Source organism: Hylobates moloch, unplaced genomic scaffold, assembly GCF_009828535.3.
Source record: "Hylobates moloch isolate HMO894 unplaced genomic scaffold, HMol_V3 SCAFFOLD_23, whole genome shotgun sequence".
NCBI lineage: Eukaryota > Metazoa > Chordata > Mammalia > Primates > Hylobatidae > Hylobates > Hylobates moloch.
In genome coordinates, this window is record NW_026652298.1 from 39,192,187 (window position 1) to 39,216,979 (window position 24,793).

Below are 24,793 nucleotides of genomic sequence, written 5' to 3' on the forward strand. Positions count from 1 at the left end.
AGAGGGGTGCTGGAGGTGGGAGGGCAGGAGTGTCATGGCTCAGGTGCCAACAGGCTTGCCGTTATTCCGAGGCCTTGGCAGGTTTTCTTGTGTAAACCTTTGTTTGCTGTGTGCCCTGGGCACCATGCCCAGAGGCTTTCAGTGCTTGCTTTTGAATAATCGTCACCAGTTGTGCTGTTTCACTGGGGCAGGGGTTCACGGAGCTGCACACACTGCCATTCAGGAAGTGGACACCGCTAACTGGGTTTTGGCACGACAGTTACGAAAAAGAAAGGCACTTGAGGAATTCTGGGTTTTCACTTTGGAATTGGAGATAAGGGATCGTGGGCCCGTGTAGTCTCGGAAGAGGTTGTGTAGTTTAGGGTCAAAGAGCTGGCCGTGACGAGGGCAGGGATGCAGGCGCAGCCCGTCTGACTCCAAACCGCCTTAGTCTTAACCTCTCTACGCGACTGCAAGACCCTCAAGAACACGGGCCCCATGGTTTTCCTCTTATGTTTCTATCATCTCTAAAATACAACAGCCTGGTGGGCAGGTGAGTATGAATTTGTCCTCTGCCTTTTCTTGGTAGGTGCTTATTGCTCCCATGGCCGTTTAAAGTAGAATAAGTGTGTGGTATAGACATAGCTCTCTTCTGTGGCCTCTTTGGGACCACAGGGCCAGGTGGTATCAGAGTGGACACGCTGCCCTGTACTCAGCCTCTGTCTCTGCCCCCAGGGCCTCCTGCACTGGCCATGCCCGTGCCCACGGAGGGCACCCCGCCACCTCTGAGTGACACTCCCATCCCAGTCCCAGCCTACTTCCACCACGCAGAACCTGGATTCTCCCTCAAGAGGCCCAGGGGGCTCAGCCGGAGCCTCCCACCTCCCCCCCCTGCCAAGGGCATCATCCCCATCAGCCGCCTCTTCCCTCCTCGGACCCCAGGCTGGCACCAGCTGCAGCCCCGGCGGGTGTCATTCCGGGGTGAGGCCTCAAAGACTCTGCAGAGCCCTGGGTATGACCCAAGCCGGCCAGAGTCCTTCTTCCAGCAGAGCTTCCAGAGGCTCAGCCGCCTGGGCCACGGCTCCTACGGAGAGGTCTTCAAGGTGAGTGAGGGGACGGCTTCCAGGCCCATCTGGGGGATCTCCTTTGTGTCTCTCCAACTCCCTTGGCAGGGCAGGGTCCTGGGCAGCCTGATCCCCTTCCGTTCCCTACAGCCTGTCCCTGCTGGGCTCACAGGCCCCCTCCACATTTGACTTAGCTACTCCCATCACCCCCAATGCAGGCCTCTCCAGGGGTTGCTCTGTGCATACTGGCCCCTTGTCCAGAGCCTGGCACGCCCTGCAGCAGCCCCTGTGCCATCTCCTCCTGCCCTGGCGCCAGCTGTGCAGGGTCCTTGGCGAGTCGGCCCAGCCTCTGGCACTGGCCCTGAGTGCAGTGCCTGGCCAGCCCTCCCCAGGCTGGCAGGCTTTGAGCTACCCCCTGCCTGCCACCTTGTTTTTCTTAAACACAGTTTCCAGTCATTTATATTTTCTTTTGAAGAGTAGTTTTCCCTTGTATGAGTCCTATATGAAGACAATTTTGTTAAAAAGTACAAACAACATTGGCCCTCAGGTCCGCTTTCTCACAGGGGAGCCCACTTTTCATACCACAGCCCAGGCTGCCTGTGTTGTTCTGCAGCTGCTTTTTCCACCTCGTGACACATCTGAGAGGTCCCCTGGGGTCAGTGCATGTCGGCCCTGGCTCCTCCATCGCTAGGTCTCCACAGACCCAGCCCCAGGGATGGAGGTTTGTCTGGTTTTGCTATTGCCCTGGGCAGGGGTCTGAGACAGATGCCAGCTACACCACTGTGCCCCATGTGTGAACCCTTAATGGGGTCTGCCAGGTTGTCCCCCTACGTGATTGCGCCACTTGTGGCTCACCCTCACTCTGCGCGGGTACCACCTCCCTTCCAGGTGCGCTCCAAGGAGGACGGCCGGCTGTATGCGGTAAAGCGTTCCATGTCACCATTCCGGGGCCCCAAGGACCGGGCTCGCAAGCTGGCCGAGGTGGGCAGCCACGAGAAGGTGGGGCAGCACCCATGCTGCGTGAGGCTAGAGCAGGCCTGGGAGGAGGGCGGCATCCTGTACCTGCAGACGGAGCTGTGCGGGCCCAGCCTGCAGCAACACTGTGAGGCCTGGGGCGCCAGCCTGCCTGAGGCCCAGGTCTGGGGCTACCTGCGGGACACGCTGCTTGCCCTGGCCCACCTGCACGGCCAGGGCCTGGTGCACCTTGATGTCAAGCCTGCCAACATCTTCCTGGGGCCCCGGGGCCGCTGCAAGCTGGGTGACTTCGGACTGCTGGTGGAGCTGGGTACAGCAGGAGCTGGTGAGGTCCAGGAGGGAGACCCCCGCTACATGGCCCCCGAGCTGCTGCAGGGCTCCTATGGGACAGCAGCGGATGTGTTCAGGTGGGGACCAGGGCATGCCAGGTGTTTGGCAGGCTGTGGGAGGCCCTTCCTGGGACGGAAGCTCCATTCCCCAGGAGGGAAGCTCCACCCTAGCCCAGGACACCCGGCCTCAGAGCCACAAGGCTGAGACGCCATCCCTGCCCTCCAGCGGAGGGGGTCTCTGGTCAGGCTGCCTGTGAGCCTCGAACCCTCCAGAGCCACTTTGTGTAACTTGCCTCCTCACAGCTCCACAGGAGAAACAATTGTCACTCCATTTACAGCCAGGTTAAGGGCCTTGCCGGAGCCCGCTGCTAGCAGGTGGCACAGCTGAGACTGGCCCTAGGCACTGGGTTCCAGGGTCCACACTGGTAACCACTGTCCTGATCATCAGGATAGTAATACCTGCCAGCAGTAACTGTGGTGCCTGTCCATCAGGGCACTGGGAGGACTCACCACTGTGGCATGTGGGCTCCCTGGGCACAGAGCCCATATTGCATGATGTCCCCATCCTGCCCAGGGTTCATGATCAGGCCTGTTGGGGCCTCCCTTCCCCCTGCTTCCGCCCCTCCCTGACTGATGAAGACAGCAGCCCTCTCCCACCCACCTCCAAGAGGCAGCCCGGGACTGGGTCTGTGTCCCAGGGCCAACCCTGCCCCCTTCTGTCCCCATCCTGTCCCTGCCAGTCTGGGCCTCACCATCCTGGAAGTGGCATGCAACATGGAGCTGCCCCACGGTGGGGAGGGCTGGCAGCAGCTGCGCCAGGGCTACCTGCCCCCTGAGTTCACTGCCGGTGAGTGGGTGAGGGCGGGTGGGGGTGCTGCCACGGGCCCCTGAGGAGATAGTGGCTGGCCATGGAGGCACTGCTGGGCTTGGTGCAGTCGGTGTTCTGGGACCCCGATGTGGCCCTTCCTCATGGGCAGGTCTGTCTTCCGAGCTGCGTTCTGTCCTTGTCATGATGCTGGAGCCGGACCCCAAGCTGCGGGCCACGGCCGAGGCCCTGCTGGCACTGCCTGTGTTGAGGCAGCCTCGGCCTTGGGGTGTGCTGTGGTGCGTGGCAGCGGAGGCCCTGAGCCGAGGGTGGGCCCTGTGGCAGGTAAGCTCCCAACAGTGGCGGCTGCCTGCCCTGCTCCCTAGCCCCAGAGGTCAGCCCGCCCACATCCTGAGCTCCTCTCCCCAACAGGCCCTGCTTGCCCTGCTCTGCTGGCTCTGGCATGGGCTGGCTCACCCTGCCAGCTGGCTACAGCCCCTGGGCCCACCAGCCACCCCGCCTGGCTCACCACCCTGCAGTTTGCTCCTGGACAGCAGCCTCTCCAGCAACTGGGATGATGACAGCCTAGGGTGGGTTCGAGTGCATGGTATCGGGGGCTGGGGGGAAGGTGGGGGATATCACTGGGGCTCCATGGAGATTTGTGGTGAATGGGGACCACTCCCACAAACCTGGCCCCCATCACATCCTGGGGAAGGGAACCAAGACTGGTGGGGTGCAGCCTGGCCAGGCTCAATGCAGCTGGGCATGTGTACTGGCTGTTCAGGGCATGGCTTCACACTTAGGGCACCAGCACCCCAGGGAGTGGCTGGCCACACAGCCCCGACCCCAGTGGAGGCTGCCAGTGCCCAGGGATAAAACATTGTCCCTTCTCTGGGAAGAGAAAGCCTCTGGAGTCTGGGGAGCCCTGCCCTGGGAACAAGTCCTTGGTCCCTGGGGCCTGGTGTCTGAGTGAGAGGCTGTAATTAGGAAACCACACGCTCAGGGCAGACAGCTTTTGGGGACTCTGCTGTTAGCCCCTTCCTTACAAACACGTCACCTCATCCCTCGGGGGCACTAGATAGCAGACAAGAAGTTCCAGAAAGGCTTACATTTACTAAAAGTTTACTTCAAATCCGCCTCAGTCAAAGTCCATGTGTTCTGAAAAGGACAGAGGGGGCCTTGGAGCGCAGCCAGATGGAAGGACTTTGAAGGCTGTCCAAGTGCTGCTTTCAGAGTGCACCAAGTTTTTATTGTCCCTGACCGTGGCTCCCTGCCTGTTTGTCAGCGGAGCCTGGAGCCTGCTTAGGGACAGAGCTGGTTTCATCCGGCACTCCCTAGCCCTGGACACCCTCCTTGTCTCGCCCGCCCTCCTGCAGGCCCTCACTCTCCCCTGAGGCTGTCCTGGCCCGGACTGTGGGGAGCACCTCCACCCCCCGGAGCAGGTGCACACCCAGGTAAGCAGGTCCAGGGGCTGGGGTGGGCAGGGCTGGGTTTTGGATCCTGAGTGTCACTACTCTCTCCTCCCAGGGATGCCCTGGACCTAAGTGACATCGACTCAGAGCCTCCTCGGGGCTCCTTCCCCTCCTTTGAGCCTCGGAACCTCCTCAGCCTGTTTGAGGACACCCTAGACCCAACCTGAGCCCCAGGCTCTGCCTCTGCATTTTTAACCTTTTATCCTGTGTCTCTCCCGTTGCCCTTGAAAGCTGGGGCCCCTCAGGAACTCCCATGGTCTTCTCTGCCTGGCCATGTCTAATAAAAAGTATTTGAACCTTGGGAGCACCCAAGCTTGCTCATGTGGCAACATGGCCCTTCCTGTCCCTTTATTGATGTCATCCAGGGTCTTACGCCCCTGAGGCTGAGCCCTGCTGCAGAACCCAGCGCTCCTGGCCTTGGGCCAGCAGCTGAAGCCCCATGCTGTGTGGAGCAAAGAGGTTTCCTGAGCAGGCACATCCCTGGTGGGCACCTGGAGCTGTTGGAGTATGGCACTCAAGGTGGAGGGCAGGCACGGCCCAGGGGTCCCAGGATCCGAGGCCAGTGAGCTCCCGGTGCCAGTTTCCTGGAAGCAGCAGCTGCAGCCCTTGTGCCTATGGCCAGCTGGTATAAGAAGGGTCCATGGCCCCGTGGTCCTTTTGCCCTGAATGCCTTACTCCATAGTCTCTGGGCACAGGGAGCCAGGGTGGGCAAGCTTGTGGCTGCTGGGAGGGCTGGTATGCAGGGAAGAAAGATGGAGATCAGGAAGCCTGGGCCCAAGGGACTGGCCAGAGGCCTGGTGGGAGGAACAGGATAGGGTGAGGGCTCTGGGCTGGTGGCCTGGCAGGACTTCTCAGAGCAAGACATGACCCCAGAGTCCCTCTGGTCCAACCCCACAGGTCACAGAGGGTAAAGAGGTCCCAAGAGGGAAAGGTTTCCTTCCAGCTGACACGCTAAAACAGGAGCTTGGAGGAAAAAGGCAGGGAAGGAAGTTGGAGCGCCACGGTATGGGTGGGAGAGGTCAGTCCACAGGGAAGAACAGGTGAACAGGGCTCCTGCTGAGACGTCTCGTGAGCTGGAAGCATCCAGGGAGCCAGCCCCTTGCAGACGAGTTGGGAGGAACACCTGGTGTTGCTAACTCTAGGAGGCTGCTGTGGGCAGGCTGGCATGACAGCTCAGTCCCGGGGACAGGCGTGGTGGGCAGCCCAGAGCAGGTCGGGCACGACGCCGGCGTGCAGCTGCAGGATGGAGCCCACGCTCAGCAGGTGCATGATCTGGTGGGAGTTGCCCCAGTAGTCGAAGCGGCCAGGTCCCCAGCGCTCAGGCAGGCGGGCTACGTTTACCAGTCCCCCAAGCAGCGCCAGTGCGTCCATGCGCAGGTAGCAGGGCAGGGAGCCTGGAGCTCCTGAACCCAGACCCACTCCCCGGGCCCCGAATACTAGTAGGCGGGCAGCAGCCTGCCAACCAAATGCCCGGAGCCGAGCACTGGTAGAGGGGGCGGTGAGAGCGCGCCAGCCGGCCACACCCGACAACACAGTGTAGCCCACCAGGGCAGCCGGGCGCAGCCAGGGCCTGCAGGCCAGGGTGCAGTGGATGATGGGCAGGGCCCCTGCACAAGAGGAGAGAACAGGAGAGGGCACATCAGTGTGAGGGTCCACCCGCCCTTCCCTACCCATGGCTTGTATGCGTGCCCCATGCCTCCCCTGCCAGTGGCTCCAGTTCCCATCCCTTGGGCCCTGACTCACCAAGGGTGTTGACGAGGCAGACCCCACACATGTCCAGGGCGAGGAGCCGGGCGTACACAGCGCTGCCCCCTTGGTGGCACATAAAGAGGTGATAGAGCACGGAGCCTGCGGGGGGTGCAAGGCAGGCCACGCAGTGTGTGCCTCCCAGCCAGCCATCCTTGCCCAGCTGACCCCAGGGCATGGTCATTGGCACCAGCACTAGGAAGCCCAGCAGGGCCAGCCCTAGGGAGGGAGACAGTCATCTACCAGATAGCTTCAGTCGCGTCCTGAAGGGGACCACGGTCCAGACACAGCACAGAGCAAGACAGGTCCAGGTAATGCTGTCATCCAGCTGGCGGCCTGGCCTTGGCCAGAGGCAGGCCCTGGGCAAAAGGCTCTTGACACTGGTTACTTATCATGGCTCAGGATGGTCTGGGAAGCAGAGACCATGATCCCCACTTTGCAGGTGAGGAAACAGACTTGGAGGGGCTCAGTGACCGGCCCCGGGTGAGCCCAGCAGGTAAGCAATGGCAGAGGACAGGCCTGCACCGTCCCACTCCCACACTGCTGTCCCCACACAAGCAGGTTACAGGAGAAGACTAAGGCAGCGAAACCTCAAGCTGAGTTGTGAAGAGGACACATGAGCAGTGAAGCCAGCCCGGGGCCACTTGGCTTGCTCTTCCCAACCCAAGTCCTCCCCTCTCCATAAGTGTCCAGGCAAATGGAGGCACTGGGCCTTTTTATCTTCTATAAAGGGGTGAGGCCAGGCGGGGGAAGACAAGTCCAGAATGAAGGGAAGGGGGCTTCGAGGGGCTTGTCCCAGCTCCCCAGACCTCTCCCTGGGGAGTTTGATTCCAGCCTAGCCCTTTCTGGGAAGTCTCCATCCCTCCCTGCCGGCCTCTAGCACTGGCCTCCCAAGGGCCAAACGGGGCTCCGAAGGCTGCCCACCCTCGTGGGATGTGGCCTGGCAAAAGCTCGAGAAAGGCACCCAGGCTGGGCCCGGCCGCTCAGGGCCCCTTGCCCGCCTGGGGCAGCTCAAGGACGGGCAGGGCTGTGTCAGCAGAGCTCCGCGGGGCGCGGAGGAGGGGCCGGGCGTCTGTTGGGGGAAGAAGGAGCCGCCACCAGGCGGAGCCCCAAGACAGAGCGGCTTGGGGCGGGGGCGTCAGGACGGCGGCGCTGGAAGGCTCCTCCAGGGCCCTCCTCACCACAGTCAACAACATCTCTCGGCTGGGTGGTGGCAGGAGAGGGTTCCCAGGGCGTTGGGATTACAGAGGCCGGACACCAAGCTCCCTAACCCTGGGGCTCAGAGGGATTAAGCAGGCTCAGACCCCACTCTGCTCCCCTCTCCTGACCCGGCCCCCACCCGCCGGGAAAGCGGAAGCTGGCAGCGCGGCCCGGGACAATGGCAGCTTTGTCACCGCGGCTACTGGCCGTGCCAGGGCCGGGGCAGCCCAGGACTTGTGCGCTGGGGCCCTCCTCGGCCTCAGTGCCCCCGGCCCAACGTGGGCAGGGCGGCAGCGGGTGTGGGAAGCGCGTTGCAGGACGCGGCTCACCGTGCGTGTAGATGTTGCCCAGTTCGTTGTGCAGGTAGAAGAGGCTGCGCAGGCAGCCCGAGCCGCTGCTGGCGGGCCGGTACCCGGTCAGCACGAACTTATTGAACTGCAGGTGCGGCGGCGAGCTGGCCCAGTCCAGCAGGCGCGGCCCGGCCAGGAACGCCATGGTCCGCACCGCGCGGGCAGCCCGTGCTCCTCCTGTCCCCGAGTCTCCTCCTCAGTGGGGCCGCAGCGCGGGAAGGCCCATCACTGCCCGGCGCCCACCCGCCGCCTTGCGCTCGATCGGCGCACGCGCTGGTTAGGGGGTCCCAGCCCGCGCCCCTCCCGCGCTGCGCACGCGCGAGTCGGACGCCCCCGCGCCGGGGCGGAGGCTGGGGACGCACCGGACGCCTGAGCGCACTGCGGTCGGCTCCGCCGAGGCAGACGCGCCGCAGGGACAGCTCGCGGCGGCGGCGGCGGTGGCCGGTAGTCTTTCTGCAGCCGGAGGACGGGCGCGGCCGGACGCGGGAGGGGACGCCAGGCTCCGCCCAGGCTCGTAGTCCCCGCCGGCCGGCCAGCGTTTCGCGCGCTGGGCTCCTGACGTCGGCGCAGCGAGAGCCAATGGGCGCGGCCGGCGGGGAGGCTCCGCCCCGAGGCCGCCCAGGCCTCGCCTCCTAGCATAGTGTGCGCGATCCCAGCCTCATTTGCATGGGGTGGCTGTGGGCTTGCGACCCAACGTTGTGGATCCTGCGGGCTCCGCTAGAGTGACCCTGGCACCTCGCGTCCCTGAGAACTGTGCATCCAGGCTTTCCGCGTGACACCCAGGTCTCCGCACCTTTGGGCACCCACCCTCGAGGGCACAGTCCTGCCACCTAGCCCTACCCTGCAGACTGGGCTCTGTCCAAGGTGCTGCCGGACGGGTCCGGCCTAGATTCGGTACGCCCCCGCTTCAAAGTGATCTTTCCGCCGGTTGGACTTCGGAGTGCAGCAAGGCGCTCCACGGTACCCAGGCCTCTGAAGGCGTGCCTCACGCGCCCGCAGCCCTCGGGAGAGGCCCTGCCCTTCGCGCCAGGCTTCTCGGAGCGTGGGCTCGGCCCAACTCGCTCCTAGTTATCGCCCACAAGGCGCACCCTTGCGGGGCCCTGCCCAGGACAGACAGGAAATAGACTGGAGGCCAGGGGAGGAAAGTCGACCTCCGCCCCGTCCACCATGAGCAGGGACCGTGAAGGCACCCCTTCTTCAGCACAATGCGGCCCACGATCCTCCTCCCTTTCAACTCCCGCCTTCTACAGGACTCCACCTACCCACCCGTCTGTGTTCTCGGTCCTTCTCTGCATTCCAGGCAGCTCCACCAAAGTCTGCATGCAACGCCCTTCATTTGCATGGACACACGCAACTCTCGGCGCCTGTATGGTCATTAACATGCTCCTCCCACCACGGAAGAACTTTCGAGGCCCGTACCAAAGTAGATCCTTTATTCAAAATCTGTGGGGGTGTTTTTGACCGTTTTTGTTGACCTGTGACCTCTCACTGAGGACGGCAGTCCAGGACCACCCCCAGAGTGGTTCAAAGACCTCTAAAACCAGAGTCCACCCCCACATAAAGGTCCTTGGAGAGGGCCTGGACCATCTGGACCCCCAAGGTCAGGCCAAGTTCCAGATAATAGCACCAGATGTTTCCTGTCCGACTTCTGGTCTCCCCAAGACGACCAGAGGCCGAGCTCCCCTAAACAGGCGCAAGGCCGAGGTAGGGCGCAGCAGGTGTCTATCTCGCTGGTGGCGAGTCCAGCGGACCCTCGGGGCCCAGAGTCAGAGAGCGGAGATGAGCGAGCGCAGGGAGCTCTGGCTGGAGGCACTCAGAGGCCGATAGCCCGCGGCAGAACCCTCAGCCTGGGGGTTCCCCGGGGAGCAGGGCAAGGCCACCCCTCGGGGCTGTCGGTACCACACAGCCCAGCTTCTCCTGGGGCCCCTGGAAGGCCCCAGCGCCGGGGGCCCTTTTCCCGGAGCCAGCAGACAGCTCCTAGAGAGGGAGCAGACATCAGCCTAGCCCGTCCAATCCCGCTGCAGCGTCCTGCTCTACCTGCGATCCCGCGCGCGATCCTGTGCGTGGACCCAAAGCCTCGCTCCCTTAAGAACCCAGGAGTTCCTTCCTAGCTCTGTTCCCTTCTGGGGCTCCAGCTCCCCACCACGGGTCCGCCCTCAGGCCCTGCCCCAGCGCCCCGCACCGTCGGCGCAGCGGACGCAGCAGCCCCAGGAGCAGCAGCAGCAGCACCGAGACAGCCGTCACCGTCGAGAAGACCCGGGCTGCGGGCACACGGCTGCGGTGAGGATGGGCGCGAGGGGGCGGCTCCCTGACTCACTCCCGTCCCGCGCGCCCGCCTCACCCCCCATCGCGGCCGGCGGAGCCCCAGGCCTGGGGCTGCAGCTCACGTTGGCCCCGTCGAGGGGCGCCGCGGGGGTCTGGGCCGAGCCCTGGGAGGCCTCTGGGTCCTCAGCGGCGTCCTGCAGCCCTGCGGAGAGGGGCGTGAGGCGGGGTGGGGATAGCGGGGTGGGAACAGCGGGCACGGCGCGCCGAGCTGGGGCTCACCGCGGTAGGTGAGCGCGAAGCCTTGCGCGTGGCCGCGCGCGTCGCTTCGGAAGGTGAGCAGCAGCGCGGCAGTGCCCAGGCGCAGCGGCCCGGGCGGCGGTGGGCGGGCGCCATCGAAGGCGCGGAGCAGGCTGCCGGAAGCCGCGTCGCGCAGCTCCAGCCGGTCGCGCGGGTCGGCCAGCTCGAAGAGGCGGAAGGTGAGCTCCAGCGCGGCGCCTGGCGGGCCCAGGGCCCAGCTGCAGTTCCGGTCCGGCCCATACTCGTCCGGGAAGTCGGGGGAGTAGATGACGCCCTGAGGCGCCGTCCAGTTCCCCTGGCAGGAGCCCACGGACACTGCGGGCGGGGCCGGCAGTCAGGACCCTGAGGCCCACGACACGGCGGCTCCCCTGCCCGGCCAGGCCCCACCTCGAGGCCCGCCCAGGCTCCTGGTCCCCGCCCACTCCTCACCTTCATAGACGCCCAGCCGCCCATCGCCGCCACACAGCTGTCCAGGGTGGCCGAAGCAGATCTGGTCACAGTCGGTGGCGGGGGCCAGGCGTCCCCGGGCCAGGTCGCTTTCAGAGCCACAGAAGCAGGCGTAACCGGCCTCCACGCCCGCCAGCTGGGAGCACAGACTGGGTGACCCCAGCGCAGGGGCTGGTGTAGGGGTGAAGTGGTGGGGGCCTGGGGTGGGGGTAGGAATCGGGCTGGAGGTTCAGAAACCGGTGTCTGGGTTTGGCAACCGAGTGTTGGGAGTTGAGTGGGGTCTTTAGGTCCAGGTTAGGGGTCACTGGTCTGGGCCCGTGAGCAGTACCTGGTACCCCTTCATGCGGCAGAAGCGTAGGCACACCTGGACCGTGAGCTTCGTGGAGGTGCCGCTGGGGCCGCTGAGGGCTGGGGGTGCCCCTGAGTCCACAAAGCATCCCAGGTAGCCTGGCACTGAGGGAGCAGAGTCAGACTTCCGTGGCTCCAAAAACAACCCTCCTCCCAGATGCAGCAGCGTTCCCACCTCTGTCCAGCCGCGCTACTCACTGTGACAGGTGGGGATATCGCAATAGCGCCAGTAGATGCCCTCCTCTGTCTCAGCCACGTAGCACCACGGCTGCACGTCACCGTCTGGGTTACTGCGGGTGGAAGGGAGGTGGGGGGGTCCCACCACCCCAAGAATAGCAAACCCAGGCCGGGCCCCGCAGCCTATGCTGAAAGTGGCCTTCAAGGCTCTGTGCCTGTGAGCGGCTGTGCTCCCTGCTGTCAACCCACAAATTCCAGTTTTGTCTACGCAGAGCTCTGCCTGATGAAGGAACTGGACGTCGACTTTCGAGTGGACAGCGGGAAGTCATTAAAGGGGACTTGAGAGCTGTTTTTAGGCTTCAGCTGTTGCTAGACTTGACTCCATATATGAGGACTTTCAGGCCATCTGTAGTCTGCACCCCCACCCGGCATGGGCCTCAGCCACTTCCGTCCCTCAAACCCCACATTTGTTTTTTTTGAAATGTAGTCTCGCTCTGTCACCCAGGCTAGAGTGCAGTGGGGCGATCTCTGCTCACTGCAAGCTCCGCCTCTCGGGTTCAAGCGATTCTCCTGCCTCGGCCTCCTGAGTAGCTGGGATTACAGGCGCCCGCCACCATGCCCCGCTAATTTTTTGTATTTTTAGTAGAAATGGGGTTTCACCTTGGTAGCCAGGCTGATCTCGAACTCCTGACCTCAGATGATCCGCCCACCTTGGCCTCCCAAAGTGCTGGGATTACAGGCTGAGCCACCGCGCCTGGCCTCCAACCCCACTTAAAAGCAGGAGTGAGCTCCTGAGCTTTGCGGCTCTCCTCCCGCTGGGTGCATCCTGCCTCAGACCGTAGCTGTGGCTCTGAACCCCAAAATAAGTTGTATGACAAGAGACCCACTCTGACCAGGCCCCGCCCATTCGGGCCCCGCTCTGACCAGGCCCCGCCCATACGGGTCCTTTGAGTGCCCAGGTCCGTTTCTCTCCTGGCCCTGAACTGAGGCTCTGCAGAAATTGCGCACCTGAGGAGGACCCCTTTTGCGCCAGGGTTCCGCGCGCCCCGCCCTGCCCCGCCCCTCGTTCTGGCCCCGCCCCCAGGTTCTCCAGGCGGCTGGGCTGCCAGTCCACCGCAGACCTCCACCCCGCCCGCACAGAGGCCCCGCCTCGGGCCATCCCTGCAATGGGGAGCCCAGCCTCGCCCCCAGCGCAGGCCCCGCCCCTCACCGGCAGAAGTTGTGCGCGCCCAGCCCCCAGCGGCCCTGGGGGTCGCTGGCGCTGCTGTAGCTGTGTTGCTGCGTCTGGTCCCAGAAGAGGCACGGGCGGCCCGCCCCGCGCGGGCCAGTGCGGTTTTGGTGGCCGCGGTAGTCAGCCCCATTCACCTGGAAGCATTCGGACAGGCCTGCACGGCAAAGGCGGGGCCTGGGGAGGTCCGGACCCACGCCGGGCATCCTCGCGCCCCTATGCCACCTCCCGCCTGGGACCCCAGCCAGCGACCCCGCACCCGCCCCTGCGGGAGCCCTCGGGCTGCTCAGCTGCTCCGGCCACCTGCTCTGTCCCCCTCCCCAGCCTTGGGGGCCTGGCCCTGGGGGCGGAGGCCGAGGAGGGGGTAGTGAACACGGCCCAGCAGCCGTGCCCGGACTTACCTGGACTGTGCAGGCTCCCAGCCGAGGCCCCACGCGGCTGCAGCAGCGAGAGGAAGAGGAGAAAGAGGAAGCCCTGCAGGGCTTGTGTCCCCATCGCTCTCAACCAAGGATAGGTCACCCTCGCCCGGACGCGGTCCGAGCTGCCCCCGGGGTCGCTTCGGGGTCTCCCAGGAGACCTAGGGGGCGTTGTCCTCTGACAGTCTGCTGTCGTCCGACTCTGAGCCGCGCTTTCCGTCTGGGGTGGGTAAATCTCTCCTGGGGGTTTTTGCCTCCCAGGGCCTCTGCCCCTGGAGGCGTCTCTCTGTCCCTGTCCCTACCCGGGTCTCTCTGGGGGGAATCTGGCCGGGGGCGTTCTCAGTCTCTGTCTCAGCGAGCTCTGGGCGGTGCCTCAGCCTCTACACCCGCCCCCTCCCACTGCGCCTAGCTCTCGGCGTCTCCCTCGCCCAGGTCTCCAACGCGCTGACTCCTGCCCCCCTCGCATCCCTCCGTGGGTCCCTCCCCCTGGGTCTCTCCCTCCTCCCATGGGAGGCCAGGAAGCCCCGCCCAGCACTGGAGCGGAGGCAGCAGGTCCAGACGTCTCCCACGCCCGCTCCCCCGACCCCGGGCGTCCGGCGCCTCCCGGACCCCTCTCCCTCAGGTCGGTGCCGGTTCAAGTGGGAAGGTGTTGGGGGGGACAGGCGGGGCAAGCGGACGGAAGGCCCTTAAAATGGGAGATACAGAACCCCCTCCCGTGGCCGCACGCGCCCCAGGACACCCGGAATGTCCGAGTTACAAGCGCTCTCCTCCCAGTGCACGCACGCGCTCGCACCCTCTCCCATTCATTGCCAGGCGCTCACTCGCACACTTTCTTCGGATCCGCACGCCCCTCCCGCCCCTGGTCCAGATGCCGCCGGCCTGACGGAGGAAGCGCCACTCCCTGCCCCCGCGCCCACGAGACAGGCGGGAGTCGTTCGTGGACGCTCAGTCCGGGACAGGCAGGGGCAGCTGGTGTCTGGGGAGAAAGGCAGCTGCGCCCCAGGTCCCAGTCTGTCCCCTCCCCCTCCCCTCCCCCTCCCCCGCCCTTCCCTGGGACCCCCAGCCCAGACTCTCCCGAGCCTTCACACTGCAGTGGAATTCCCCCAGCGGTGCCCCCCACCTGGCGGGGGAGGGGGAGGGGAGCAGGCCCAGGCAGGCGTGGGGGGAAATTCCCCGCCCCCTCCCCCTGGGCCCGACTCCTCCGAGTCCTCTGATCTCCCAGCGCCACCCGCCCGCTGCCCCCAGGGCTTGGGGGGAGGCCAGCGCAGGTGCGTGGGAGGGCGGAGGCGGGGGCCGGGGGAAGGAACTGGTGGGGGCCAGGCGCCCAGAGCGGCCCCGCCCCGCCCAGACCTCTTTGCCCCTTAGTCCAGCCTGCCCAGCCTGCACCAGGCCCTCGCCAAGCTGTCGAGCCCAGGCCGACCTGTCCCCGCCCTGCAGCCCCCACACCGTCTCTGCCCCAGTGTCGATGGAGAAGAAAGACAGGGTTCAGGGAGGTTCTGCCAGGCCCAGGCACCCACTGCGGTGCTGGGACCCGCGAGGATCTTCCAGCTAGCGCGTCACGCGAGTGCTCTCTGGAGGAGGGGCATGGAGCCGAGGTGGGGGCATTTGAAGGAGATGGACTTGCTGAGACTCTAGGCCAGGGTCCTGGTCGCCTCCTCCGGGAGCCCTCTCAGAGGCCAGGCTGGCCGGCTCACTGAGCCCTGAGCTGGGGTCTCCAGCACCCGCTGGCTCCCTGGAACCCAACTGCGCTTCCCGACTAGGGAGCATCTGGGACCACCTGTCTGCCTAGTCTCTCTTGGCGGGGGCTCAGTGAAGTCCTCCCAGGCTCCAGTCCACAGAGGATGTCCTAGGGGCAGGACTGGGCAATGGTGGTGCGTGGGGAGCTTCACCCCCACAGCCACAGCCCTCTGAGGATGGAGCAAGGTGGCGACAGGGACAATTAAGGATTCTATGTGCGGAAAGGGGGCGGGGTTGGGACGCTGGTGGAGGAATCAGCCCCTTCCCTTGAGAGAGTAGGGGCGGGGTTGGGACGCTGGTGGAGGAATCAGCCCCTTCCCTTGAGAGAGTGGGGTCTGAAAGAACCGTCCGTCTGTCCCTGGCACTGTGACACCCGGTTCGGTTGGCCCAAGCCTGTCTCCTCCAGAGGGGGCAGTGGGTGAGAGGAAGGGGGTGCTCAGTGCTGAGGCTGGGGCACTGAGATGGAGTGGGGTGGAGTATCCCTGCGGCAAACTTCAGTCTCAGGTCGCTCATGGAAACTTCCAGAACTAAGAAGCCCACCCCCCACCACTTCCCGAGCATTTGGCACTTAGGGCTCTGCAAGCAGCGGCATGTCTGCCCTCCTGACGCCCTGCGAGGGGGGACAGGCTCATCTCCCCATTCTGTAGATGGGGCGCAGAGGTGGTAACTGGGTGACTCGTGGGCGTCACCAGCTATTAAGTGTTGGAACTGGGCTTCAAACTCCGCTTGGTCTGATCCAGGTGCTGGGCGCTGATTCATGCCTCCATCTCGCTTCCAGGGTCTCTGATTCTTCAGGGACCTCTGGGTACACAGAGATACTCTCTCACCTGCTCTGAGGGGCTCCTCACCCCTCGAATGTCCTTGCCGCCAGCTGACACTTTCAAAGCAGGATCCCCAGCAGCCCATTTCACAGACAGGTAGACTGAGGCCAGACTGGGGCAAGGGTCGGCTTGGGGTTCCTAGGGCCTGACAGGCTTGGCATGTCATCTCCGAGGGAAGCAGGTGCGCAGGTGCAGATTGGCCACATGGGGGCGGCAGAGAGAAAGGAGCCAAAGAGGTAGGTGCAGAAGCAACCCAGGGGCCGGCCTGGCCTCTCTCCTACGGGACATGGAACACGGGATTTGCTCCGCCCAAGGCGGGAGAAGGTGAGAACTTGGGGGGCCTGGGAGGAGGAGGGACCAGGCCACTTTGCCCCACTCAGCTCCCCAGGAAGGGGAGGAGCAGGCTCAGCCCTGCCCTTCTTAAGGCAGTGCAGGGTGGGCGTGTTTGAGCCCAGCCCTTTCCTGCCGGGAGCTCTGGGTCAGGGCCAGACCCGGTGCAGTCAGGACGCCTGGGTTCCACCTGGGGCTGCCCCGCTGCCCTTGGTCTTCTTGCTTTTTTTTTTTTTTTTTTTTTTTGGGACAGAGTCTTGCTCTGTCACCCAGGGTGGAATGCAGTGGCGTGATCTTGGCTCACTGCAACCTCTGCTTCCTGAGTTCAAGCGATTCTCCTGCCTCAGCCTCCCAAATAGCTGGGATTGCAGGTGGGTGCCACCACACCTGGCTAATTTTGGCATTTTTAGTAGAGACGGGGTTTTGCCATGTTGGCCAGGCTGGTCTCGAACTTCTGACCTCAGGTGATGCGCCCCCCCCGCCCCGCCCCCCGCTCGGCCTACGAAAGTGCTAGGATTACAGGTGGGCGTCCCCACGCCTGGCTAATTTTTGTATTTTTAGTAGAGACTTTTCTTTCTTTTTTTTTTAGACAGAGTCTCTGTCTTGTCGCCCAGGCTGGCGTGCATTGGCGCCATCTTGGCTCACTGCAGTCTCGAGATGGGGTTTTCCCATGTCGGCCAGGTTGGCCTGGGACTCCTGACCTCAGGTGGTCTGCCTCCCTCAGACTCCCATAGTGCTGGGATTACAGGTGTGAGCCACCTTGCCCGGCCCTTCCTTCCTTTTTCTCATCTCTCTGGTGGGGACAGTGTTCCATCTGGGGCCCACTCGTCATGGCAGAGGCACATCAGGGCCACCAAGGCAAAAGGAGGCCCCAGAAATCTGTGGGCAGGGGTTCCCCCTGGAGGCCGCTGGGGAGGCCCTGGGAGAGATGAACCAGGTCAGGCCTCACCTCCACACTCTGTCTTCAGGAGGGCAGTGGGTCAGTGGACCACCTCTCCTGGGTGACAGCTGGATGAGGAATGGGTGGGGTAGGGGTTCATGGGCCCCTCTGAGACCCTGAGAGCAGCCCTGGGGGATCTTTCAGGGCCTTCCCAGGAGTTCAGAAAGAGGCCCCTGCTGAGGGGCCGCAAGTCCCAGTTGTGACCTCACCTATCCTTAGCAGCAATGATACTTTGTCCTGTCCCCCTTCCTGGGACAGCTGTGTTCCTCCTGCCTGCTTCCTAGCTGCACTCCGTACCTGTGTTTACTGATCCCAGTTCCTCCAGCTCCTGCTCAAACACTGGACTCATTTCCCCTCTTCCCCTACATGAGGTGTGGCTAGCAGGGCAATAGCAGGAGTGACACCTCTCAGTACTCAAAGTTTGGTCCCTGGACCAGCGCCATTATTACTGGGGAGCTTGTTAGAAATGTGGCTCTTGGGCCGGGCACGGTGGCTCACGCCTGTAATCCCAGCACTTTGGGAGTCTGAGGCAGGCGGATCACCTAAGGTTGGGAGTTCAAGACCAGCCTGACCAACATGGAGAAACCGCATCTCTACTGAAAATACAAAATTAGCTGGACGTGGTGGCGTGCACCTGTAATCCCAGCTACTTAAGAGGCTGAGGCATGAGAATCGCTTGAACCCAGGAGGCAGAGGTTGCCGTGAGCCGAGATCATGCCATTGCACTCCAGCCTGGGTAACAAGAGCGAAACTCCATCTCAAAGAAGGAAGGAAGGAAGGAAGGAAGGAAAGGAAGGAAGGAAGGAAGGAAAGGAAGGAAGGAAGGAAGGTAGATAGGTTGGTTCATTCTTGGCCGGGTGCAGTGGCTCACGCCTGTAATCCCAGCACTTTGGGAGGCCGAGGTGGGCAGATCATGAGGTCAGGAGTTTGAGACCAGCCTGGCCAACATGGTGAAACCCCGTCTCTACTAAAAATACAAACAGCTGGGTATGGTAGTGCATGCCTGTAATCCCAGCTACTTGGGAGGCTGAGGCAGGAGAATCTTTTGAACCCGGCAGGCGGAGGTTGCAGTGAGCCGAGATGGCGCCGCTGCATTTCAACCTGGGTGACGAGCGAAAATCCGTCTCAAAAAAACAAAAATAAAAATAAACAAACAAATAAATAAATAGAGACAGAGTCTCTATTTCTCATCTCAGAGATGAGAAAAAGGATGCCCAGGATGGTCTGGAACTCCTGAGCTCAAGTGATCCACCACCTTGGCCTCCCAAAGTGCTAGGATGACAGGTGTGAGCCACACCATATCAGACTAGAACACGTTCACAGGATCCCTGGAAAGTCCCTGCCAGGTCTGGCCTGCCACAGCCTCAGCTTCTCTCTTCTCCATTCACCAAGTGAGCGGAGGGGATACCTAGGGGAGGGTGGAAGGAGCTGGATCCCTGAGTGACCTGGTGGAAGGTGCCTGCCAACCAGAAGTGTTGGCACAAATCTCTGAATGACTGAAAAACAAACATCTGTGGGTTAAGTCACCAAGACCGGGGGCTTGCCGGTACGGCACCTGGCCCAGTCCCTCCTCCCTTGCCCATCCCACTCTTCCCACTCTTCCCACTCTTTTCTTCTGTGTTGCCTTTCTTGGTTGTGGAAGCCTCACTATAACTGCCTTCATCTTCACATGTTGTTCTTCCTGTGTGCAGCTCTGTGTCCAAATTCCACCCCTGCCCCCATCACCTTTTATTTCTTTTCTTTTCTTTTTTTTTTTTTTTTTTTTGAGATGGGGTCTTGCTCTGTCACCCAGGCTGGAATGCAGTAGTGCAATGATGGCTCACTGCAGCCTCAGTCTCCTGGCCTCAAGCGATTCCCCCACCTCAGACTTCCAAGTAGCCAGGACCACAGGGGCGTGCTGCCACATTCAGCTAATTTTTTTTTTTTTTTGAGATGTAGAATCGCTCTGTTGCCCAGGCTGGAATGCAGTGGCATGATCTCGGCTCACTGCGACCTCTACCTCCCAGGTTCAAACACTTCTCTGCCTCAGCCTCCCGAGTAGCTGGGATTACAGGCATGTGCCACCACACCCAGCTAATTTTTGTATTTTTAGTAGGGACAGGGTTTCACCATCTTGGCCAGGCTGGTCTTGAACTCCTGACCTCGTGATCCACCTGCCTCGGCCTCCCAAAGTGCTGGGATTACAGGTGTGAGCCAGCGCGCCCGGCCAGCTTATTTATTTATTTATTTTTGAGACGGAGTTTCGCTCTTTTTGGCCACTCTGGAGTGCAATGGCATGATCTCCGCTCGCTGCAACCTCTACCTCTTGGGTTCAAGAGATTCTCCTGCCTCAGCCTCCTGAGTAGCTGGAATTACAGGCGTCTACCACCACACCCGGCTACTTTTCTGTATTTTTAGTAGAGATGGGGTTTTACCATATTGGCCAGGCTGGTCTCGAACTCCTGACCTCAGGTGATCCACCCACCTCGGCCTCCCAGAGTGCTGAGATTACAGGCATGAGCCACTGCGCCAGGCCTTATTTTTTTATTTTATTCAATTAATTTATTTATTTTTGAGACGGAGTCTTGCACTATGGCCCGGGCTGGAGCGCAGTGGTGTGATCTGGGCTCACTGCAACCTCCGCCTCCCAGGTTCAGCGATTCTCCTGCCTTAGCCTCCAAAGTATCAGGGATTACAGGCATCCACCGCCACGCCCAGCTAATTTTTTGTAGTTTTAGTAGAGATGGTGTTTCACTATGTTGGGCAGGCTGGTCTCAAACTCCTGACCTTGTGATCCACCCACCTCGTCCTCCCAAAGTGCTGGGATTACAGGCTTGAGCCACAGTGCCTGGCCCCTATTTTTTAATTTTAAATGGGGTTTCGCTATGTTGCCCAGGCTGGTCTTGAACTCCTGGGCTCAAGCGATCCGCCCGCCTCAGCCTCCCAAAGTGCTGGGATTACAGGCGTGAGCCACCACGCCTGGCCTTAACAGTGAAACAGTGAATTTTATACATATAATTTTTTTTTTTTTTTTGAAACAGAGTCTTGGCCGGGCGCGGTGGCTCACGCCTGTAATCCCAGCACTTTGGAAGGCCGAGGTGGGTGGATCACGAGGTCGGGAGATCAAGACCATCCTGGCTAACACGGTGAAACCCCGTCTCTACTAAAAATACAAAAAATTAGCCGGGCAAGGTGGCAGGCACCTGTAGTCCCAGCTACTCAGGAGGCTGAGGCAGGAGAATGGTGTGAACCCCAGGGGGCGGAGCCTGCAGTGAGCCGAGATCATGCCACTACACTCCAGCCTGGGGGATAGCAAGACTCCCTCTCAGAAAAAAAAAAAAAAAAAAAAGAAACAGAATCTCGCTCTGTCACCCGGGCTGAAGTGCAATGGTGCCGTCTTGGCTCACTGCAACCTCCACCTCCTGGGTTCAAGTGATTCTCCTGCCTCAGCCTCCCGAGAAGCTGGGATCACAGGTACCTGCCACCACATCCGGCTAGTTTTTGTATTTTTAGTAGAGACGGGGTTTCTCCATGTTCGCCAGGCTGGTCTCAAACTCTCGACCTCAGGTCATCCACCTGCCTTGGCCTCCCAAAGTGCTGGGATTACAGGCGTGAGCCACCACACCCGGCCTCAAAATGTGAATTTTAGAGGACACAACTTAATGTGTAACATCTCTTAACAATCTCTTGTCTCTTTTCCACCCTGGCTGGCACCTCCTGCTCTTGCCTGGACAACTGTTCACCCGATTGACATCTAACTCCTCACACTCACCCTCTGCCATCCTCGCCAGCAACCAGTCTTTTCTCTGGTAATTAAACACTGAACTATCAGATACATGACTGGAGAGTCATTAAACATTAAATCAGATTTTGTCTCTGGTCTGATAAGAATCCTCTGTAAACTGGCCAGGCTCAGCGGCTCACACCTGTAACCCCAGCACTTTGGGATGCCGAGGGGGGTGGATCACTTGAGGTCAGGAGTTCGAGACCAGCCTGGCCAACATGGTGAAACATCATCTCTACTAAAAATGCGAAAATTAGCTGGACGTGGTGACACACGCCTGTAATCCCATCTACTTAGGAGGCTGAAGCAAAAGAATTGCTTGACCCTGGGAGGCGGAGGTTGCAGTGAGCTGAGATCATGCCACTGCACTCCAGGCTGGGTGAGGGAGCGGGGGAAAAAAAAAAGAATGCTCTGGAAGCTCTCAGAACACTTCAAGGTGCTGCCTGGGCTGGCTCATGCCTCCCTCCCTGACCTCACCCCCACCGCATCCCCCACACCCCAGCGTGATCTCCTCCTGGTTTCCCAGGTGGGGTCCTTTCTCCTCTCTGGGCCGCTGTACTGCCGTTCCCTCGGCCTGATGTGCTTCTCCCCACATCTTCACTTAATAAATTCGTGCTGCGGAGCTCAGAGCTGCCTCTTCTGAGAAGCCTTCCTTGATCTGCACCCCTCCAGCCTGCTGTCTGCCCCACCCGCCATTGCCTCCTGAGCTGCCTGGTTCAGCTGTGCCTCCCCCACCACCTGGGGAATGGGTGAGGGTGGGACACAGCAGGGGGCGAGATGCCCAAAGCCAGGCTTATTTCGGTGGGATGGGGTCACTTGCTGCCGGCTTGTCCTAGATGCTCTGGTCACCAGCGTGGGCAGAGCCAGGGAGGGGCCCTGATTTGGAAACTCAAGAGTTCAACTCAGCCCTTGAGCTTCTGGGTGGATTTGAGGGGGTTTTCCCATGGGGATGCTGGATGACTGGCCGTCACCCCAGTGGCTTGGTCTGCAGGACCCGCCCTTCTCAGATGAGGACCCCAAGGCTGGCAGCGCCCGGGAGCGCCCAGGGCTGGCTGGCTTCATTTGGGCCCCAGGCCAGCCGGCTCAGAATGGTTTCCGGGGCGCTAGCGGCCTCGGCCTCCAAAATGTCTGCATGAGTTCCTGGAAGCTGCCCTGCCCTGGCTGGGCTGGGGCTCTGTCTGAATGCAGGAGTCTGTCTGTCTGTCCGAACAGCTCACTGTGTTCTTGTGCAGGGGCAGGAAGGGGCCCACACGGGCAGCTCCAGGGGCTGGGGACGGGTGAGCCAAGCCCTTTCTTCCTGTTCCTCCCGCTGAGGTTGAGGCTTCACTTTCCATCGAGAGAGGCCCCTTCCTGCACCCTGGGGAGGGAGGCTGTCCACAGGTAGGCCAGGCCTGGTCAGTGGTGCACGGCCTGAGTGGTGTGTGGCGGCACAGGACCCCTGGAAGGTGAGAGACCAAGAGCCTCAGCTGGTCTGGGGGCTGGTGTGGGGGCGAGCAGAGCCAGTTCCGCCCTTCCCAACAAGCGAGGACGACCATGCGCTGGTTCCTGGAAGGCGGGACAAGGAGGTGAGCCACCTGCCCAACCCCGCCCACCCCTTCCTCCACTGGCTCCTCCCCCAGCACCATGGCAGGTGGGGGGCTTCGCATGTCCCGGGGACCCTCATTGCCCTCAGAGTCCTGACCACCCTCACCCTCCTGAGTTTGACCTGCTGCTGCCTAAAAAGCAGTGCCCACCCCCCAGACTTTCAGCGGCTCCCCCCGCTCCTCGGCTCCCCCTGCCCACCAGCTCCCCCTGCCCCAGGCCTGCAGGCCCGGTGAGGGCTCACTCGCTGGCAGGGCTGGGGTGCCCTGTCCCCAGGAAGCCGTAGCCGGTCTCCACTCAGTCTGAATGAGGGGTGACTGGAAGCCCCCTCAGCGGGGCCCAGTCCCTCCTAGCTGCCTCCCCCGCCATCCCCACCTCGAGGGCTTGAGGGGCACTAGAGCGGCCCTCAGCTTGGGATAGAAGGCGGACCCCCACCCCACATTGCTTCATAGAAGGGAGGAGTATTTGCCTCGAACATAACAAGTGCTCAGAACAACTGTTCCTGTTGCCTGAGTGACAGTGAATCCAGGAGGGGAGGGCGGTGTAGACACAGGTGGGGCTCCTGCTCTGGCCCCACAGGTGTCAGGCGTGGAGGAGGGAGGGACCGGACAGGAGCGGCCCCTCCCCGGCCTGGGGCTTGGGATCTTTCCGGGAGACACCGAGGGAGACAGCAGAGGCCGCTCCTCCCCTCTGGACGGCACCCGCCCCCGCAGGGATGGATGGGCACCTCAAAGGCAAGCCCAGGGGCTGGTGGGGGCCGGAACAGGTGAGGAGAGGGCTGGGCAGCACCAAGCAGGTGGGGGCCCCTGGGTCCTGGCATGCCATGCTGTCCTCAGGCCTCACAGCGGACACGGCTTGGTCCCCGGCCTGCCCCCTGGGGGGCCTTCCCACGACCCCCGCCTCCCCAGCAGATCTGTGAGGTCCAGGCAGGCCTCTTCTCAGGACCCCAGGAAGGGCCACTTGGGCACCCCACACAGCCCCCAAGGTTTCCTGCCTTAGACTGGGTAGTACACGGGAGGGTGGGGCCCACAGGGACTTGTCTGGAACCACATGGTTGGCAGGGGCACAGCCCAGTGGGGTCCCTCCGAGCCAAGGCACTTCCACAGGCAGGCCCCCAACACCGCTTCCCTGTGTGGCGCCCCTCCCGGGTCGGGGAGGGCAATTGGTGATGAGTGAGGGGTGGGCTGGGAGCTGTGGCCGGCGGGATTCTGAGGTGGCCCCAGGATCCCCCTCAGTGTCTCTGTGCTCCGTGACCCCCTCCCTGGAGTATGGGCCGCCTCTCCTGTGATTGGATTGTTCTGTGGCACTGGTGGAAGGACTTTACTTTTTTTTCTTTCTACTTCTCCTGTGGTGTTGCAGTGAAGGGATTTCTGCAGGTGTAACTGGGGTTTCTAATCAGGTGACTTGGAGTTAATCAGAAGGGGGGTTGATCTGGCCGAGCCTGGCTAGCTCAGGTGCACCCTTTGAGGGGCTGGAAGCCACGGGGCCTCCCCCTCCTGCTGCCAAAGAAGCATATGGCCATCGGCTCCACAGCTGCGAGAAATGGATTCTGCACACAACGACATGCGCTCAGGAGGGGACCTCGGGCCTCCGTTGGGATCCCAGCCCTGGCTGACACCTTGAGTGCAGCCCGTGAGACCCTGAGCAGAGGTTCAGCAGTCCCCTTCCCGGACTCCTGCCACACAGAAGCCATGAGGTAAGCGGGTGTTGTTTCCAGATGATACATTTCTAGTGATTTGTTCTGCAGCAATTGTATGTTGGAGTGCAGAGGGGCTGGCAGGGTGGGGGGTGGTGAGGGGCGAGGCTCATTAGGCAGGGTGTGGACCCCCAAAGGCTGCAGTGACAGCCCGCTCAGGCCCAACGCCCTCCTTGTCAGTGGGACCTGTGCACAAAGTGGCCCCGGCTATGGTTAAGTGCCCCAGCTGGGCCTGTTCCTCTGGGGCTTCAGAACGGGGACGGGGTGATTGGTCTCCTTCCTGGACAGCCGGATGTCTTCTGTTGGCCACGCAGGCCGGGAAGCAGAGCAGGCGGCTGGAGGCAGGAGGAGGGCCGGTGGAACCGGTATCTGGAGGCAACCGTGGCTGGTGCTAGCAGCCTGAGGCCAGGCACTGTCATCCCCTCGGTCCCCAGAGAACCCCCTTGGGTATATCTGGCTTCTGGTCCTTGAACCACATAGTCACACCTGATGTGAAAAACAGGGAGAGTACACCTGGGGCAGGTGTTATGTGCTGCCATTTGCATTTTTAGAGCCAGGAGCGGTGGCTCACACCTGTAGTCCCACCACTTTGGGAGGCTGAGGCAGGTGGATCTTTTGAGCTCAGGAGTTTGAAACCAGCCTGGGCAACATAGACTCTGTGTCCACAAAAAATTTAAAAATTGGGCCATGGCTCATACCTGTTATCCCAGCAGTTTGTGACGTCGAGGCAGGCGGATCATCTGAGGTCAGGAGTTCAAGACCAGCCTGACCAACATGGTGAAACCCTGTCTCTATGAAAAAAAAAAAAACACAAAAAACTACAAAAT

At 61.8% G+C, this 24,793-nt stretch overlaps 3 protein-coding genes across 7 annotated transcripts in view; 1 reads left to right on the forward strand and 2 right to left on the reverse strand.

Moving 5' to 3' along the window:
• The window catches only part of PKMYT1 (protein kinase, membrane associated tyrosine/threonine 1), a 13,484-nt gene extending 8,548 nt beyond the window's left edge, over positions 1–4,936 (forward strand). For 3 of the 4 annotated variants that reach the window (XM_058434051.1, XM_032145343.2, XM_032145342.2), the window contains 7 exons: positions 715–1,082; positions 1,932–2,425; positions 3,088–3,194; positions 3,325–3,497; positions 3,585–3,742; positions 4,529–4,606; positions 4,680–4,936. In XM_058434051.1, coding sequence (XP_058290034.1) covers positions 732–1,082; positions 1,932–2,425; positions 3,088–3,194; positions 3,325–3,497; positions 3,585–3,742; positions 4,529–4,606; positions 4,680–4,791 — 1,473 coding nt within the window. In that variant the 5' untranslated portion in view covers positions 715–731 and the 3' untranslated portion in view covers positions 4,792–4,936. Of the gene's footprint in view, positions 1–714; positions 1,083–1,931; positions 2,426–3,087; positions 3,195–3,324; positions 3,498–3,584; positions 3,743–4,490 lie in introns of all 4 variants that reach the window. The other variant, XM_058434052.1, reaches the window with a different exon arrangement.
• Positions 4,937–4,944: 8 nt separating this feature from the next.
• PAQR4 (progestin and adipoQ receptor family member 4) lies at positions 4,945–8,375 on the reverse strand. Its single transcript, XM_032145345.2, has 3 exons — positions 7,900–8,375; positions 6,368–6,589; positions 4,945–6,231 (listed from the first exon to the last, which is right to left on the reverse strand). Exons 1-3 carry the CDS (start codon positions 8,063–8,065, stop codon positions 5,798–5,800), a joined length of 822 nt encoding a protein of 273 aa, XP_032001236.1. The 5' UTR covers positions 8,066–8,375; the 3' UTR covers positions 4,945–5,797.
• Positions 8,376–9,203: 828 nt separating this feature from the next.
• On the reverse strand, positions 9,204–13,480 carry KREMEN2 (kringle containing transmembrane protein 2). Of its 2 annotated transcripts, XM_032145346.2 has the most exons (9): positions 13,084–13,480; positions 12,665–12,839; positions 11,476–11,567; positions 11,258–11,382; positions 10,912–11,065; positions 10,465–10,797; positions 10,262–10,387; positions 10,103–10,181; positions 9,204–9,897 (listed from the first exon to the last, which is right to left on the reverse strand). In XM_032145346.2, exons 1-9 carry the CDS (start codon positions 13,175–13,177, stop codon positions 9,687–9,689), a joined length of 1,389 nt encoding a protein of 462 aa, XP_032001237.1. In that variant the 5' UTR covers positions 13,178–13,480; the 3' UTR covers positions 9,204–9,686. The 2 variants fall into 2 exon arrangements, with proteins under 2 accessions (XP_032001237.1, XP_032001238.1); XM_032145347.2 differs by lacking the exon at positions 10,103–10,181 and having other exon boundaries at positions 9,734–9,897.
• Between the last annotated feature and the right edge of the window lie 11,313 nt (positions 13,481–24,793).